Source organism: Periplaneta americana, chromosome 8 (genome assembly GCF_040183065.1).
Source record: "Periplaneta americana isolate PAMFEO1 chromosome 8, P.americana_PAMFEO1_priV1, whole genome shotgun sequence".
Classification (NCBI taxonomy): Eukaryota; Metazoa; Arthropoda; class Insecta; order Blattodea; family Blattidae; genus Periplaneta; species Periplaneta americana.
Window position 1 is genome coordinate 130,036,706 of NC_091124.1, and position 18,775 is coordinate 130,055,480.

An 18,775-nucleotide genomic window follows, 5' to 3' on the forward strand; every position below is an offset into this window, starting at 1 on the left:
CAAGGGCAATAGGACACAAGCTATTCAGGTATTATTGTATACAAAGATTTTCACAACAAAGCAAGGATTATAAACGTGTTTCCAGTGTTAATTTTGTAGGTAAATGTAGAACGTATTTGAATTTTACACAAATGTTCTATTGATTATAAATAAACTAATCCCGTTTCAAAAATAATTTTTATATTTGTAAGTAAACTGTGTCACTTGGTAGTAGCATATTTATGTAATCATTCATATTGAAAATAATGTACAAATTCATTCTCTAAAGCAAGAATATAACTTAGATGGCAGCTTTCTCCCACACCACTGCATACATTACGAAAAAGTACTGAAGGGTTAATAATGTCTTAAAAACACATTAAAGTTAAGAAATACTTACTTACAAATGGTTTTTAAGGAACCCGCAGGTTCATTGCCGCCCTCACATAAGCCTGCCATCAGTTCCTATCCTGTGCAAGATTAATCCAGTCTCTATCATCATATCCTACCTCCCTCTAATCCATTTTATATTATTCTCCCATCTACGTCTCGGCCTCTCCAAAGGTCTCTTTCCCTCCTATCTCCCAACTAACACTATATGCATTTCTGGATTCGCCCATACGTGCTACATGCCCTGCCCATCTCAAACGTCTGAATTTAATGTTCCTAATTATGTCGGGTAAAGAAAACAATGCATGCATTTCTGTGTTGTGTAACTTTCTCCATTCTCCTGTAACTTCATCCCTCTTAGCCCCAAATATTTTCCTAAGAACCTTATTCTCAAACACCCTTAATCTCTGTTTCTCTCCCAAAGTGAGAATCCAAGTTTCACAATCATACATAACAACTGGTAATATAACTGTTTTATACATTCTAACTTTCAGATTTTTTGACAGCAGACTAGATGACAAAAGCTTCTCAACCGAATAATAACAGCCATTTCCCATATTTATTCTGCATTTAATTTCCTCCCGAGTGTCACATTTATATTTGTTACTGTTGAGTTAAGAAATACTCCCCTGAAAAATTTAAGAAAAGTGACTTAGTATGTTCTTTCCATGTACCTTTTATACGGCTTCCTGCCAACTGTGTTATTCTGATCAAGTCTTTTCTTAATTAAGGTTTCAATGAGGGAAAGTTGTACATATATAAATCTTGATGGTGTAGAATTCTTTTTGTTGGGGGGGGGGGGGGGCAGGACAGAAGGGAACAAGTTTTCTTCATAGTTCAGGTTAAGAAATAATTAGTATTACTACAGTACTTCAAATTGTTGATCAATGATAATACAACAAATTTTGGATTGTTTTATTATCTATCATTCAAAAAGTGCACAAAAAGGAAATTGAATTAACATTATTGGACATTAAAGAAATATATAAAATGACCGTAAACATGGAGAAGACTGGGTATATATTAAAATAGGAGAAAACACTGAACATAAAATCCATAAAACATCAATGTATAGTGACAAATTATGGACAATGGGTGGAAATTACATAGTATTAACATATTTCTTTCATAAATATTAAGTGAATAAATTATTTTAGGAGTAAACCAGCAACTTATTTACACACAAATGTCATTCTATTAGATTCATGTGAAAAATTAGTGGTTACACCCTTAAGTGGTCTACTTTGTATACCCTGAATAATGCATTGTAAAGCCTTGAAATCTTAATTGTTTCTTTTTCTCGTTAATTTCAGGACACTTTGTGGCACTCCAAACTACATAGCACCAGAAATTTTGAACAAGAAGGGACATAGCTTCGAAGTGGATATCTGGTCTATCGGCTGTATCCTGTATGTAATTATAACAAAATATGTAGTATCTTTTGAGGTATGCTCAAACCTTGTTGCATTGAAGTATGCCCATGTGTTTAATGAAGATAATTGTTTCTATTATTGAAACATTAAAAGTGATCTGTTGTTGCAACTAAGTTTTGAGTTTAGTACCTTCAAGTAGACGCTAGATAGTTAAATACTTTGTGGATAATGTTATATATTACTTCATATTTTTCACTAGAGATATACACAGTAGCCCAGAAAAATGTGTACATTGTTTGTTCATCAGTAACTTCGGAACAAATTGAAATGAAATTCTCATTTTCGGGGAAATTGTAGCTTAATGTTGCTAGTTGGTAGTGACCAGATGAGCGTGCAGGTATAGTATGAAAACAAAATGGCTGATGCAAGGTTGTTGTTCGAGCAATGAAAGGCAATTTGGAACTGATATTTTAAGTTTGAAAACATTAGCGAGGTACAGTGACAATTGCAGAACGAGTTTCAAACTATACTGCCAACACGTCTAACAATTGCACGTATTTGGCACAAATTCGGACGCAGTGATACTGTCAAGCCCCTAAAGCTGAGGCTGTGCAGAAGTTTAGTTGGGACAAATTGAAGCTTGCAACCACCACCGTCCACCATGTTTTGGGAGAAGCACTGGCTAGCAGACGTCTTTATTATGCAATCTTGAATGTTTGAGATATATATATATGTATGTTTGGTGTATCTTATAAATAAATCTCCCTGGATAAATGAAAAAATCCTACTAACATTCAAAGCGACCAAATTGTGGGCATAATCAAGCTTAGTTACCATTAGTTTGACATGAAACAAAAGAAGGCTGGAAGAATTTTATGACCAAAGACGTATAGTTAGACCTATTTGACAACATGCGGAGCCACCGGCGTAGCTCTATTGGTTAAGGTGCTTGCCTGCCGATCTGGAGTTGCGCTCGGGCACGGGTTCGATTCCCGCTTGGGCTGATTACCTGATTGGGTTATTTCCGAGGTTTTCCCCAATTGTAAGGCAAATGTCAGGTAATCTATGGTGAATCATCGGCCTCATCTTTCCAAATATCTCACTATCACCAATTCCATCGACGCTAAATAACCTTGTAGTTGGTACAGCATTCTTAAATAACCAAGTAAATAAAAATAACTTGACAACATATGGAGCAAACAGAAATAAATACTGTAGTAATTGTAGTAATAGTTCAGATGAAAAGAAAATTATAGTATTTGTGAATTACTGCCAGCTGTGTAAGGCAATACTGCACATTAGGTCTATATTGTAAACTCATGTTTGCTTTGATGTGGACGAGAAACGAACAATTATAATTTATCTGTTTCCATATCAAATGATACAGGCCTACATTTGATATGGAAACAGATAAATTATAATTGTTCGTTTCTCGTCCACATCAAAGCACAGGCCTACATCTGTAAATAAAAACATGTAGGCCTACCTAATGTTTTAGTTTGAAATATAAGTAGGCTTGCTATTCATTAGCTTATCGTCACAGCAGTAGCAGAGCGTTTAGAATAGAAAGTGTGGTAAGTCGGCAAGGGTCTAATGGGACTTTTAAACCCCCTAGTGTTGCCGCGGCAACTGAGTGAAACATTGGCGTGGCGATCATTCTAAGATTGCAGTTTTCCTCTTAATACTGTGGACAGAACATGTAGAACTCGTTCTGCTATGGAATTAAGAAGATATTTCTTGTGGTGTTCGGGTGATTTTTATTGTGCCGTTTATGTGAGCGAGTAGTAATAAGCCTAATTGTTTTGTTCTTGATGTAAATCCAATTATAGATACTCTATAATCTGTAAGCAAGAGACTTTCTTTTATCCATCCATAGAATAGACTATTTTTCAGAAGTGGTGTAGAGCAATTCCACGAACACAGAAAAGTGTATGCTCGTTCTTATACCTGTGATAGGGTAAACTAGGGTCTGTTGGACAGTCGGGCATGTTTGACACTCTGTACTTTAACGTGTTACCTCACCACTTGTGGGCACCACATTCTGCTAGAACTCAATGACGGAAGTAGCCACGAGTGGGATTACTTCCATCATTGACATCTAGCAGAATGTGGTGCCCACAAGTGGCGAGGTAACACGTTAAAGTACAGTGTGTCCAACATGCCCGACTGTCCAACAGAACCCAGTTTACTCTATCCATTTTTCTGCGGTTTTGATTGTGATTTTTTAAAATTATGATTTATTTAACAACGCTCACAACTCCAGAGGTTATATCAGCTTCGCCAGTGTGTCGGAATTTTGTCCCATAGGAGTTTTTTTTACATGCCAGTAAATCTATTGACATGAGCCTGTCGCATTTAAACACACAAATGCCATCGATCTCGGCCGGGATCGAACCCGCAACCTCGAGCATTGAAAGCCAGCGCTATATCAACTACGCTACCGAGGGCGACTTTTGATTGTAAGAGCCGATAAATTTATTATTGCCAGTAAAGGGGTAGGATTTCCACGCAAGAACTGGCGACCAAAACCGCATGCTATAACACATATTTTCCCAAACTTGCCTCGATATTTTAAAAAAAGAAAAGAAGAGAAAATATCCAACGAAGAGGACATCAATCCTTTCTCATAACAATGTATCCTTACCAAGTACCATCTGGCTATGACCAATTCCATTGACGCTAAATAACCCAGCATCGTTAAATATCCGAGTAAAAAATAATTGGATGTGACACCCGAAAATCAGAAGAACACCTTAACTAATCATGCGCTTGTATGCATTTATGTGCCATTACTCCACAACTGAATGCCCAAAATTATGTCTAGTCACATTGACCGTAATTCCTTCCAGTGAATGAGCTCCAGACCAGCATTACAGCTGTTTAGTGTGAGTTTTTCAAAATTGATACATTTTTAGAGTCATAAACTGTGATGGGTCCGAGGAAAGTGAGAATACAAAAGAATTCAAAGGTGAATGAACGACCTTGCAGATACGCTAAACTCAAAGACTCCCTCGTCTGCCCTGTACAAAGGATTCTAGCATTACACAATTTTAGAAAATATATGACACGTAATTGACAATATAAAGAACACGTTTGCCTAAGAAAGAACCCTTGAATTATTTAGAGTGACAATTCAGAGCACTAGCGAAATATATTAATTCTTGTGGAATAGCAGATTTAAATATATTCAGACAGAAAAAAAATTAACTAGGATCCTCTAGAGCGATATTTCGGAATCAGTATATGATTATCTTGTGATGATTACCATAGACTTTCTACATGTGAAGATTTTTCAATCTATGTGCCGGTTAAAAAATGTGCTGTATTAAAGTGCTAATTGTGAACTCCTAATTGAATCCAAGCACCTAGCTTCTACTTCATTAAATATACATGTTTAATTATTTTATTTTTAATAATAGCACTTTAGCCGTAATTAACGTAAAAGTTATTTCGGTAACAAAAGTACAGTATAATTCTACTTTGCATCTAGGCTAGAACTTAATCTGGTTTACAATTTTATTACACTTGTTTATTACGTTTCCACATCATAAGAGATTTCTAATCGAGCATATGAGAAAGTAATAGACCTCATGGAAAAGTCGTTACTTTAATATTCTCCAATAAGTAGCATGCAACTACTTAATACAGTGCTACCAAATTGTTTTAATTTTACAAAACACAAAATAACCTAGGTATTTCAAAAGATCAAAACTTACATTAGCATAGATATAATATCGAAACTTAATTTATGAGTCTAAGTTGCACGTAATATTTTTTGTTCCCATGAATTACGTATAAACCAGATACAACTGCAACTAATGACTAAATAATAGATAAAAACTATTGGTGAAAATAAAGTGTCTCCTTTATTATATTACATTCTTTCTTGTGTATAAAAACTATAATTTCATGTCAATGAGTATTTTATAATGCCATAAAAATTTTCAGTTTTGCGATGCTGTACTTTTTTTTTTTGCGTATTTCTGGCTGAAGCCGGCACAATGTTCCATTTTTCGGTTAAGTATTATATTTACTATTCAGGGTTGTGTTATATAACTCACAATTTAATATAGTAATATTACATTTTTAAAGAAGTAAAATATTGTAACTAAGTACTTTACAATACATTCTTATCTAATGGGTTATTTTTAAAAACCTTTTGCATTCACTTGAACAGCTATCCTGAAACTGGGCACTGAAAACAGGGCTAGCGCCACTCGGCTACGATGCACTGAACTAGAGGAAGTAACATCTTCTACCCGCTCTGGCAGTAGTAAAAAAGTATTGGTGAAAATATAATGTCCCATTTGATATATTATATTATACTTTCTTGTACATGGAAAACTATAATTTTGTGTCAAAATGTACTTACAACAACACAAAAATGTTCAGTTTTGCGAAGTTGTACTTTTTTTTGCGTTCTTCTCTCTGAAGCTGACAGAATGTTCCAGATTACTGTTGATTATTATACTCGTATTTACGATTCAGGAGTGTATGATATAACTCAAGAGTAGTTAATTTAGTAGTATTACATTTTTTAAATACGTAAAATATTGTGATAAACTATAATATACTTTTATCTAGTGGGTATTTTAAAAACATCTGCATTGACTCGAATAGCACTCCTGAAACTGAGAACAGAAAGCAGAGTGAGCGCCGCTCTGCGACGAACCGCTGGACTAGTGGAAGTATCGTCACTTTCTCTTCTACCCGCTCTGGCAGTAGTATAAAATAAACTTCACAAGCATGAATTATACTCCCGTCATATAAACTGGAACACAATATATGGAACTCAAACAGTGTGTACAGAACAAGATCTTACCTATTTATTCATTAATAATAATAATAATAATAATAATAATAATAATAATAATAATAATAATGCAATTGACTTGGTTAAATGTTGTCTTACAGCTTTTTTTAAATGTAAAGTCATGTTGTAACTTAAAGATGTGTGGTGGCATAGGCTACATATCTATGGTCAGTTTAACAACTTTAAAATACATTACGATTCTCTAGGAACTCATTTTCTAAAATTTATTCCTTTAGTTGTAGAAAGATTGTAGAAATGTTCAACTGTTGCATCACTTTGTTTTCACATGATGTAAGGGAGACCTTTGGGAGGATGCCATTGTTCTCTATCAACATCTGTACTGTCCACGAAACTTATCTGGGCAGCTAAAAGAGAGAAGCGCATTGAGTAGAGGGGTCGCTTCTAGCGGTAGCGAGGTAGGAGAGGGGAGGATGGTCTACAAGGCGGGTAAAGTACATTTGCTTGCTTACTGTAATCGTTGTGCTTACAGTAATTTTGCATATTGTGAAGACATATTTATGCAATGGCCGGTAGTAATACGAGATACAACAAGATTATAGCATACACAGTAAGGAGAGGGAGATAATAAGGTCAGTGATTGTTGTGGTCAAGAGGCAAAAGAGAAATGTCTTATTTACTTACTTATGGCTTTTAAGGAACACGGAGGTTCATTTCCGCCCTCACATAAGCCTGCCATCAGTCCCTATCCTGAGCAAGATTAATCCAGTCTTCACAGTAATCACATCTCACCTCCCTCAAATCCATTTTAATGTTACCCTCTCATCTATGTTTCGGCTGCCCCAAAGGTCTTTTTCTGTCTGGCATCCCAACTAACATTCTATATACATTTCTGGATTTGCCCATACATGCTACATGCCCTGCTCATCTCAAACGTCTGGATTTAATATTCCTAATTATGTTTGGTAAAGAATATGTTGTTGTTTTCTAATGCCAGGCATTTGACAATAAAGTCATTTGACAGGTGAAGAATATAAAGTGTGCAGTTCTGCATTGTGTAACTTCCTCCATTCTCCTGTAACTTCACCTCTGTTAGTCCCAAATTTTTTCCTAAGAACCTTATTCTCAAACACCCTTAACCTCTGTTCCTCTCTCAAAGTGAGAGTCCAAGTTTCACAACCATACAGAACAACAGGTACTAACTGTTTTATAAATTCTAACTTTCAGCTTTTTTGAGAGCTGACTAGATGGCAAAAGCTTCTCAACAGAATAATAGCAGCATTTCTCATATTTATTCTGCATTTCATTTCATCCTGAGTGTTATTTATATTTGTTACAGTTGCTTCAAGATACCGATATTTGAATTTTTCCACCTCTTCAACAGAACAACTATGTTCTGGTCACCAGACATAATTATAACCTATACTTTGTCTTTTCGGGATTTATTTCCAAACCAATCTCTTTACTTGCTTCAAGTAAAATTCCCATGTTTTCCCTAATAATTTATGGATTTTCTCCTAACATATTCACATAGTCTGCATAGACAAGCAGCTAATATAACCCGTTGAATTCCAAACCTGTCTGTTATAACACAAACAAAGTTGAATCTCACATCACGAGCAAATAATGTTGGAACTGCAATCACAGTCAGGAATGCTGCATTTGTCAAGACCAGCAAAATTTATGTCCAACACATTATGGAATGGAAGTGGCATGTCCTGTGACACATATCCAGATGTCTTCCACGCATAGCGAAGCATAGGCTGGTGCTGTGGTGCACTCAACTCATTGTATATTAAGGAGTGCAACTTGAAAATGAAGATCCTATCATGCAGCTTGACGGCATTCTCCTCATGATGTATGTTCTCTTCAATGTGTCGTGCAAACAGTTTGTACTGGCGAAAGAAGTAGAATCTAGAGGCCGACAGTACTTCGTGGTTTTAGGTGGTATGATTTTTGTGTGTAAATTTAAATCCCTGTTTCCAAAGGCTCTGGCCAATAAACCTGTGTCTGTTTGACCAGACCATGAATCCAGCAGCAGAAGTGATGCTCCCTTTAGTTCCAGTTGTAGTACTTTATGCATCCAGGACAGTACGAAAGCTGTTGACATCTGGTGCTGCAATCATATTCTACATTTGGAGGTTGGTTCTGTTGTAATGTTTCGGAAACACGTTTGCCAGATTTACCACCCGCTTCCTGAAAACAGATGTACAGTTTCTTTGCAAGGCGTCCTGACATGGAAATAAGGACCTGAATAGGAGTGAGTAGTAGTTGTCTTGTTCAGTTGTCTTTTCCCCGGTCATTGATAGTGTCCTATTTGCGGTAATTTCATACTCAAATCGATTTTTATCCATATTCAACACCATGTCGGCATCGATTGCATTAGCAGAAATGTAGTCCGTAACTTCTTGCACAAACTCCAATGCTCTGGTCCTCACGTCAGTATCAAGAGTAACATCCTGCCTAGTAAAGGATCTTATAATCTTGCGTGATGTTATTTTGTAGCGGCATTTGAATTGGTGGAGGAAATAATTGCTGGCTTCAAATCTGGGAATGCCCATGAAAATAGCTGCTTCTTTCGCCCAAGTCTTTAAATACCAGTAGTGAATTGCGTTTCCAACATTACGAGCATTCCTGAATTTGGTTTACATATGCTCTCGAATGCGAACATGTTTGTTTCCTATTGTACTACCTCTCTCAAGAGCCTTTACTATTTGTCTCATGTTTGCCGGTGATGTCTTGAACTTTAGGGCAGTTGCTGCAATGCTTTTCTTTCCAATCTTGGCACTGTCATAAATCCCTCTGCATTGTTATTTTAGAGAACTGCTCATGGATTTTTAACTGGTTGCTGTGTTGTGAACTGGACTACCGAGCACATCGTTATCTTCACATAAAGTGTCTGATGTTCCATCACTATCACACCACAATGTCTGTTTTTCCGACATGTCCATGCTGCCACTGACATTTTTCTCCAGGATGATAAACAACTCCCGTGCAATTCGCCTGTCAATGTATGTTGGATGCGTGTTGTCCACTGGGTAATTCTGTGTCACCTCACTCACTAGTATCTGTACCACAGCATGAGGGTTACAACTCATTTTGATAAACACAAAATAGTATACACGTATTTCACCTACAGTATTCTTTAACACACAAACAGTCCCATGCCCTGAATCGTACTACCTAGCCACTTACTGTTATACAAAATGCACTTATTTACACAAGGCAGGAGACCTACCAGGCATGCGCATTATCACAAAATGGTCTCTCGGGTATAGCGTGTTTCATACTTAAGACTACAAACATTACAGTTGCGAATCCTATTTTTATACGCCTTGTTTTAGGGGTAGCAAATGATTGTGAAATGCCACACTTTACACCAATTACTTTGGCCTCATGCTTGTTCAGCCCAGAAAGTTTCGTGGCTATTTTCATCGGAAGGTCCGAAAGCATCCCTTGTAAGCTATAAATGTCGCTAGTGTGGCATGTCTTGTGGCCACACATAGCTACATTTAATGCAGAAACTGACCAGTATTTGTAGTTCTGTCTGGTCACTCATTTTGCGACAATTACGGCAGCTACATTTGTTGCAGAAAACCTGTGACATTACAGCTCGTCTGGCCGTAGCCTTAGAGACTGTTTGAGTTGCCTTTGATTTTGGGCTCAGATCACTTACATTAAAGGCAAACAACCTTTCTTACCTTTTCCTATACATGTCAGTCTTCCTTAATAGTTTCTCATTTAGGATTTTGAGTTTTTTATTCTCTCGCAGTACACGACTTTAAATTATTCGAATTCTTTTCCTGCCTCTTCTCTGGTTACTTTTATTGGATGATGGTCCTGGCTGTACTGCAGTAGCTGATGGTGTTACAGCAGGCTGGAGTAGCTGTTATAACAGATGTAAGCATTCTTTCTTTCTCTACACTTCTGCTGATATGTTCTCCACTCCTTTCGCTGTTTCTGCTTTCCCCTTTCTGAAAGTTCATTGATCTTTATACATCAATATAATTATTAACACACCTATATAGAGTGCTCTGACAACTTATTTTACGTTCAAAGAACAATCTACTGATTTTAACATATAGTGTGTACAAGTTATATTTTCTAAATTTTTGTTTTACAAAAAAAGTCTGTTTATTATAGAACAGTTTTTTACACTTTTGTACCCACTGTTCACGATCCTTTCTTTTGTTTTATTCTCTTGCAGAATCTGCCTTTCTTCGTTCTCTATACTGTCCTTGTTTTTCAGCATTGCTGATTCTCGTCATATTTCTGAGGATTAAGGAAAATCCCATGAAAGCATGTCCTACTTACTCAACATCAACAGTAATAATGAATTTTAGACTTAAGTTAAAAATAAAGAAGGTAGTCTGTTACCACATAGATCTGTTACAATCAGTGCAGTAACAGATCTGACAGGTAACAGGACAAAGCAAGCATGTGCTGACCTAACATTTTTTTGCTTAAAACTATTATCCATAGTGAGAGAGTGGTGTAACAGACCTGACTGATTTACTGAACTAGAGAAATGATGCAATCATCTTTAAGGAAATACAAAGTCAGACATAAATGAAGTTTTGATAATATCAAATGTTTCTTTAATTCTTTCTCAATTACATTCTTAATCAAACCTTTATGTGGACGTAATCATACTGCATTTTAAATTTTTAACTGGTATGGACATGGCATTTTAGCTGTTACTATGACAATTTTATTTTATTCTCACGAAATATTTCACGTGAATGAAATAATTCTTGTGATGTTTACTATATTAGTATTGAAACTACTCACTGGTAGGAATTTATAACCCTATCGTTATAAATGTAATAATGGGAAGGTTATGAATTGATGGACGTCATTTGTTATACAGATTCTGCAAATGGCCCGTATGCTATCCTTGTTAGACAAAATATTGTATGAAGAATGCACTGTCACTTTTTGCGTTGTTCAAGAGCCTTTTACAATAATTGAGGAGCTCTAAACAAAACTAATTTAAGAGCACCTCAAATTATAACTGAGTTTGAAGTGGATTTATACCTCCAGAAGAGACTATTATGGGCTACAAACTCTATTTGAAGAGAAATAATTGAGTGAGAGGCAAATGGGGTTTGTAGCCTGATGTACAGCACTTTCGAGAGTATGAAATGATTTTAAACTGAGTTATGATTGCAGGTAGACTTAACAGGTATTATTTCAGAGCTTCTCATTCTTATGACGAAGTTTCCCAGTATCATCCTATCTTGCGTATGTAGTTCACTTCATTTACTACACTTTATTGGAACCTTATAGGAAATAGATGTCAGCACCAGTTACATTGAAAAGCTCCAATTTGATACACTTGAATTTTTAACAATAAACCATAACATAATAAAATGGTTTGTGTTTTGTTTTTAGGTATACACTATTGATTGGGAAACCACCATTCGAGACTAGCTCACTGAAAGAGACATACTCACGTATAAAGAGATGTGAATATAAGATACCTCCATCCTCGCAAATCTCAGTTCCTGCTGCAAAAATGATCCGAGCAACACTTCAGCCAGACCCCAAATGCCGGCCTAAAGTGGAAGATCTGCTTAACAACGAATTCTTCACATCTGGTATGCAAATAGAATGTTTGGTTGTAGTAGTGTGAAAGAGCTAGATATATCTTCAAATCTTTCGTACTTGTCTTATCACTGTATACTTAAAAATTGTCTGAAATACATATTGATCCCACTTTGATATCACAACTTTCGAGGAAAGCAATAACTTTTTACTGTCTCATATGTATGAAGGTAGGTGTGTGTGTGTGTGTTTTTTTTTTTTTTTTTCACCATTACCAGCATTACAGTTTTCTACATAGTTTCTCTTGCATTAAAAATATTGCTGTCATTTTTTTATGGTGGGTAATTGGCAAGAGTCATAAAAAGTTCTTGAAATACACCAAAATTGTTGTATATGCATATTATAAAACACAGCAACTGATCATTATACTATATGTTCTGTTATGTCGTATCTCTCAGCTATTGAAACAGAAAATGTCTGGATATAATAGTTCCATAATTGAAACTTCTGCTGCCATGTTTTTAAATATCACTAGTGTGTTGTACAAATATAGAGGGTTTCTTGAATAACCTTACCGTCTGTGAAAGGTTTTTTTATTCTGGCAAGGGAACTATCAATGAACTCATATTGAAACCTATATTGAAATTTTGTTGGTAGGATGAATAATAGGACGAAATGATAATTCGAATATTATTTATATAGCTAAATAACAGTAACATAATGTAAATGATAACTTGAATAGGTATTATTAATATTGCTGAAGGACAATAATAGAATACAAATAATAACTTGAATAGTATTTATATTGCTAATGAACGGTAATAAAATAAAATGATAACTTGAACAAGGCTCGAACTCACAACCTTCAAATCATTAAGCGAGCATTCTGTTGCTGCTCTATGAGATGCAGATATCGAATGACTCCTGCTTAAACGTCGTAGTTCTGAAACATGAACTGTGTAACATAACTGTGATCTGAAGTCAACTTAGAAAATATTTGCTGTTCACTGAGGCGGTCACTTTTTTTTTTTTTTTTTTTTTTTTTTTTCAACTGTACAGTTTTCAGTCCTAAGTCTGTAACTTCCAGTAGTCATTACTGTGCATATCCAAGCCGCAAAATCTATTCAAATTGTAAGACTATCCATAGATATGCTTGTAACACAATTCAACACCTTTTTATGAAAATCGCTGACATACGTTTACATTTTTCTTGTTCCATTTTCTATCATTAATATCCACTACCGTGAAACAACAGTACAGAATAATAGAGAAAAGCCGAAGAAAATTATGCACCAAATCAGAGCGAACTTGACACCGATTGACGATTTATTGGGTGGATTTTGTTATGTGATTTTCTTTGCTACTATGCAACTAGCTGTTGGCAACACAAGGAGCTGTAACTCAGAATTAGACCTGCTGCAAATAAATTTGAGTTGCATAGAGAATCTAAAACTGCTTCATGGCTGGCCACATGTACAAGCTGAGTTATCAAACTTCCTGCTTCAATTTTCTGTGACATGTTATTTTTTTCTAAGGTGTCTTGTTATTTGAACAAGAACTTCTGTATTGATTTCTATGTTATATGTATATATTTTTTACCCCATGTTTTTTATGTTATTCATTTCTACTTGTTTTCTCACTATCCGTCATCTTTTAGTCAGTGTTCATAATTTTAGCTCCTCTTCTGGCTGTATGTTGTTACAAAGATCGAGGTTGAGAGAGAAACTGGCAGAAAAGTAATTTAATATTGTGACTCCAAAATAGGCAATTTGATATAAAATGTATGATTGATTGATTCTTCATTGTGGCCAACTGTCCATTTCATTCATTTGTCTGTGTGGAATAATCGGGATTTTGCATAAAATTTCACGAGATTTGAAGATACCAGTGTATATTAAAATGCCTGTTTTCTTTAATTGGATGTAATAAATTATGTATATCATGTCATGGAAACTGAGCATCTGTATATTGTAATTTTTTCTGATAGAGCTGCCCTAGGTAGAGTTCTCTGCCAGAAGTCTAGAAGTGTACAGTCTGTAGTGGTCTCTACATGTGGTAACTTGACGCACTAACTAGAACAAACAAAGTAAACCATCATGATCAATGTACACAGTGATATAGAACACTAGCTAGATTATTTTACATCTATTTACTCTTCCACATAGTAGACTTTAAAGCTAAGAGTGCACTCTTTAATTTCCATAACTATGTCTGGAAAACTTCAGTTCCTGCAAACTGGAAAAAGTGTACAATTATCTCAACATTGAAACTCGGTAAGCCTGTGGACAAAATTGATTCTTACAGACCTATGTCATTAACTAGCTATGTGGCAAAGGTAATGGAGAAAATTATATCTAATAGGTTAAACTGGTTTTTGGAAACAAATAACCTTCTATCATCACAGCAAGCAGGGTTTAGGAGAAACCATTCAACAAATGAACAAACAATTTTACTAAGTCAGGATATTAAGGATGGATTTAACAAGAAAAAAGGATACACTAGCTGTATTTGTTGACCTTAAATCGGCATATGATAATATATAATCATCAGTACCGGTTAAGAGAACAGTACAGGTCACATTGTCACTCAATTGTACCTACACCGATTTCACATTTCTGATAATCCTACTTGTCTGTGGTGCAATAATCATGATGAAGATCTGGAACACATTCTTCTATACTGTCCATCCATAAACCACAAAAGAAGTAAATTAAGATCATCAGTACCAGTTGCAGAAGACACAGCCATGCAGTATATATTGACTACACCCCACCTCTGGCTATTAGCAACAGGCATCTATAATGAACACCGATCAAAATACCCCTCATTTCTCGTGAGGGGCAACGGCTGAATGGACTACAGTGGACTATATGTTGTCAGCAAACAGCTGGATACGTTAAAAAGGATTGATTGATTGATCAGTACTGGTATAATCCAATAAATAATTTCAGAGTGAATTGTCATCTTGATTGATTGATTAGTACTGGTATAATCCAATAAATAATTTCAGAGTGAATTGTCATCTCGATCTAGATGAAATCTTCCACAAAAGTGATACTCGCCCAGAAATAGCAAAATCCATTACTCTTCAGACTATTAACACAAGATACCCACAGGATGGTTGGTTACATATTTACACAGATGGCTCACTCATGAATCCAGATGAAGGAGCTGAAGCTGCTTGTCCATATTTTTCATTTTATAAAAATGTCAGCAAGTGTACAACAAATTTTGATGGTGAACTTGAAGCTATTTACGCAGCTGTCCAAAATGTTTTTCCTTGGTTGCAAAAATGCAAAAATATAGTTCTTTTATCTGATACCAAAGCTGCAATCCAGGCAGTTAGTACAACTACTTTCGCTAAATCAGAAAGAATTAAGGAAATCCTTGTATGTTAAGGCAGATTCAAAATTTTAGACCTTAGTTCTCCAATGGATCCTAGCCCATTGTGAAATATATGGTAATGAAAAAGCTGATATGTTGGCCAAGAAAGGAACTAAAATAAACGTAAAGAAAAACTACAGTTCTTCATATGAGTCCATAAAACGAATTATCAAAAGGAAAATTAACAGCAATTACCACACTAATTCTCCAAATGAACATCAAAATTCAAGGTGAAACAATTTACTACAAGATTTAAAATTCATTCCTGATCTACCACGAAAATCTGCTGTGGCCATGTTTATTGGTCATGGCTGTCTTACAAAACATCTACATCGAATCGCCTTATTGGACTCTGCTAATTGTTTATTGTGCAATAAGGAAGATGCCATGGACATGGAACATCTAAAAATCTGTGAATCTCTGGAAAATTGTATGGACCTTACATCTAAATATTGGAAAGCAAGAAGTAGAATGACTAAGTTACACTGTTAAATATTGAGCATTAGACACTCACTCTCGCTCTCTCTCTCTCTCTCTCTCAAAATAGACCTCATGTGCTAGGAGCTTATGCTGATAGTTTTTGCTAAATTTGAAGTTCGTAAAAGTAAAAGGGATGTGCTGAGAAAAGAAAAAGACCTATTGATTGAATTAGTTGAATCACATCCTGAGTTGTAGAGTTATTTGCTAAAAGAGTAATGGACTGGCAACAGGAAGCTAAATCAATCTAGTCTATTGCAAAATCTTTGGAAGTGCAGATGAAGTTACGAGAAAATAGCATATTCTTAGATGCCAGATTTTACTGAGAGTCTTTCCAATGGTGAAATCACTTTCCTAGGATGAGTGTCCCACCCTTTAATTTTTCGTGTAACCAATTCCAACAAATACTGCAAGTTGGTAATAGACATTTGTACGAAATTCACAATTATGAACTCATGTTTTCCATTGTTAATTCCTTCAATAACTTCACTTTCCGTGTGTCCTTTTTCTTTTTGAGATCCAGTTCCTCATCCATAACTGTTTTCTTCTTCTCCTTCCTTGAGAAAATTGATCAAAACAGCTGTAGCAACACGTTTTCTTCAGTTTAATATGTCTAGAGTGTACATGCAGAGTTGTACCTTAGTATCCAATGTATACAGGCCATAGAGTGGTCTAGCTAGAATTTGCCCTAGGAGTACTCTACCTCTGCGCTGTGTGGAGCAAATTCTCATGAAGTGTAAACACGTCAGTAGAGTAGCCTAGCTAGAGAAAGACTGATGTAACTAGAATTTTCTCTGTAGCGTAAAGGCATCTTTATAGTTCATCATTACTATAATATTAAGAAAGAATATAGTTTACAGGATGATTGAATTGGACTATGAAACCAATGAAAATAACGCACACATGCATGAGTAACTTTTTGATAATGCAACTTTTTATATGTAATAACATTTTTTAATAATCTAACTTTTCCATTGGAGTATTATATTTATGTATGTGCATTTTTTTACAGGTTACATTCCATCCCAGCTGCCTGTGTCATGTCTGACAGTGGCCCCTAGAGCTGATAAACTGGAGAGGACTGTGGGTAGGAAGCCACTTCTCGAAGTGAATGCTATTAGTAAGTATCATACATATGGATTTAATGAATGGTGTGAAGCTATTGGCATTTGTGAATCATATTATAGTATAACCCAAATATATATTTTTAAGATGTCAGCAAGGAAACATGATTTCCAAGCACAATTATTGTATACTTAAATCATGAAGGATATAAAAGGATTCTTCTTCTTCTTCTTCTGCCAATACACAGTTTTGGGTTTTTTCCTGTCTGTGAACTACAAATGGAATTGGTTCGTCCAACGTCGGTGAGGTCTGAGGACATACATCAATACTCAGAAAACTGCAATGGAAAGCAGGACGGTTATAAAAGGATTGTGCAAAGAAAAATTGTTGTTGAACACAAACAAATGTATGGTACCAGTAAGACTGACTGTCAACAACTGTTTTAGCAAGTGCTGGAAGAAATGAAAGTGACATTAGAATATCCCACAATACAGAAACGTGTCACACCTCAGATTTTTTAGATTTCGTTTTTGTGCTGCCGGAGCAAATTTATCACTGCTGAAACTCAGCTTGGGCAAGAGTCTTTTAAACATAGCTATCTGGACAAGAGGCTATTCTAGTGTATAAGATTTAGCTCCTAGTTTTACACGATATTTTTTTGAAAATTATTACCGTATTTGCTCGGATACTTTGCACCACTGCATATTTGACGCACCCTAATTTTTAAAGGATTACTTTGAAATTTAATTTTGCTCCGTGTATTTTCTGCACGCATTTTACGTACAATTTTTTTCAGTGTAGTATTCCTTCCCTAAATTCCATTGCCAAAACTAGCATTCCATGGCATTGTTCATTGACCAGTACCCAATCAACTACCTGCTTCACAAAGAAACCTAAATAACGTCACTTCAACACTGATGCTTGTCCTTGTAAATTACCCGTGGCAGTGACTGTGTCAAGTCCGAGAACAGTAAATACCATTAGAGGTTCCAATACTGGTAATCCTAGTAATGTTAGTTTTAGGCCCAATTGTATAAAACTCCCTGACTAAAGATCAACTTTGATCGAAGATCGAAAAGTGAACAGAGTTCAGACACTTCTTCTATTGTATAAAACTTTTCTGCGATCAAATTACCTTGGTTCAAATGCAATCTAAGTTCACGTGAAAAGGATTTGGCAACATTGCATAAACAGGTGAAATACGTGATGCGCGGACAGGTTTGTTCAGTGTTGCCAATCTAGCGACTTTAACTCTTTTTCAACAACAATTTCTTTTAACTTTTATATTGCTTAAATAGGGATTTAGTGACCTTTTTAGCACCCCATAGTGACAAAATTTAATCTTTCTTTGTTGATAATGAGAAATCTAGCGACTTTACAACTACTTTTTGGCGACTTTCCGTACACTCTGTTGGAGACACTAGTTTTTTGTGCAATGTAAATAATGGCATACAATAAGAAGAAGGTTGACTGTTCTCCGAGTTGTTATCATGTTATGGTGTTTGATACTGCTAAACATAATAAAGCTTTATAAAACGACAATTTTCGTTTAGTAATACAGTTAATTGAAAATTTATGAATGTACCTATCATATCCATTAATAATTAATGGTTGTTATAAACATAATATAATTATAGGTTATGTTATTTGATACTGCTGAACACGATAGAGCCTTATAAAATATAAGATTGTTTGTGTATTAAGGCAAGAAATTGAAAGAAATATATATAAATGTATCTATCATATCTATTAATATTAATAATAATGGATATTTTATTTGCACAATCTG

General features: G+C 35.4%; 1 protein-coding gene and 1 long non-coding RNA gene across 7 annotated transcripts in view; one reads left to right on the plus strand and one right to left on the minus strand.

Annotated features, from left to right (window-relative positions):
- polo (Serine/threonine-protein kinase polo) overlaps positions 1–18,775 on the plus strand; it is a 125,323-nt gene that overhangs the window by 46,409 nt on the left and 60,139 nt on the right. Inside the window, exons 4-6 of the mRNA XM_069833608.1 lie at positions 1,683–1,778; positions 11,908–12,113; positions 16,934–17,041. Of these exons, the coding sequence (XP_069689709.1) occupies positions 1,683–1,778; positions 11,908–12,113; positions 16,934–17,041 (410 nt within the window). The remainder of the gene's footprint in view (positions 1–1,682; positions 1,779–11,907; positions 12,114–16,933; positions 17,042–18,775) is intronic.
- The window catches only part of LOC138705043 (uncharacterized), a 136,225-nt gene that overhangs the window by 17,178 nt on the left and 100,272 nt on the right, over positions 1–18,775 (minus strand). For all 6 annotated transcript variants that reach the window (XR_011333549.1, XR_011333551.1, XR_011333550.1 and 3 more), the window contains 2 exons: positions 10,684–14,132; positions 10,215–10,487 (listed from right to left, as the gene is read on the minus strand). This is a non-coding gene — a long non-coding RNA (uncharacterized lncRNA). The remainder of the gene's footprint in view (positions 1–10,214; positions 10,488–10,683; positions 14,133–18,775) is intronic.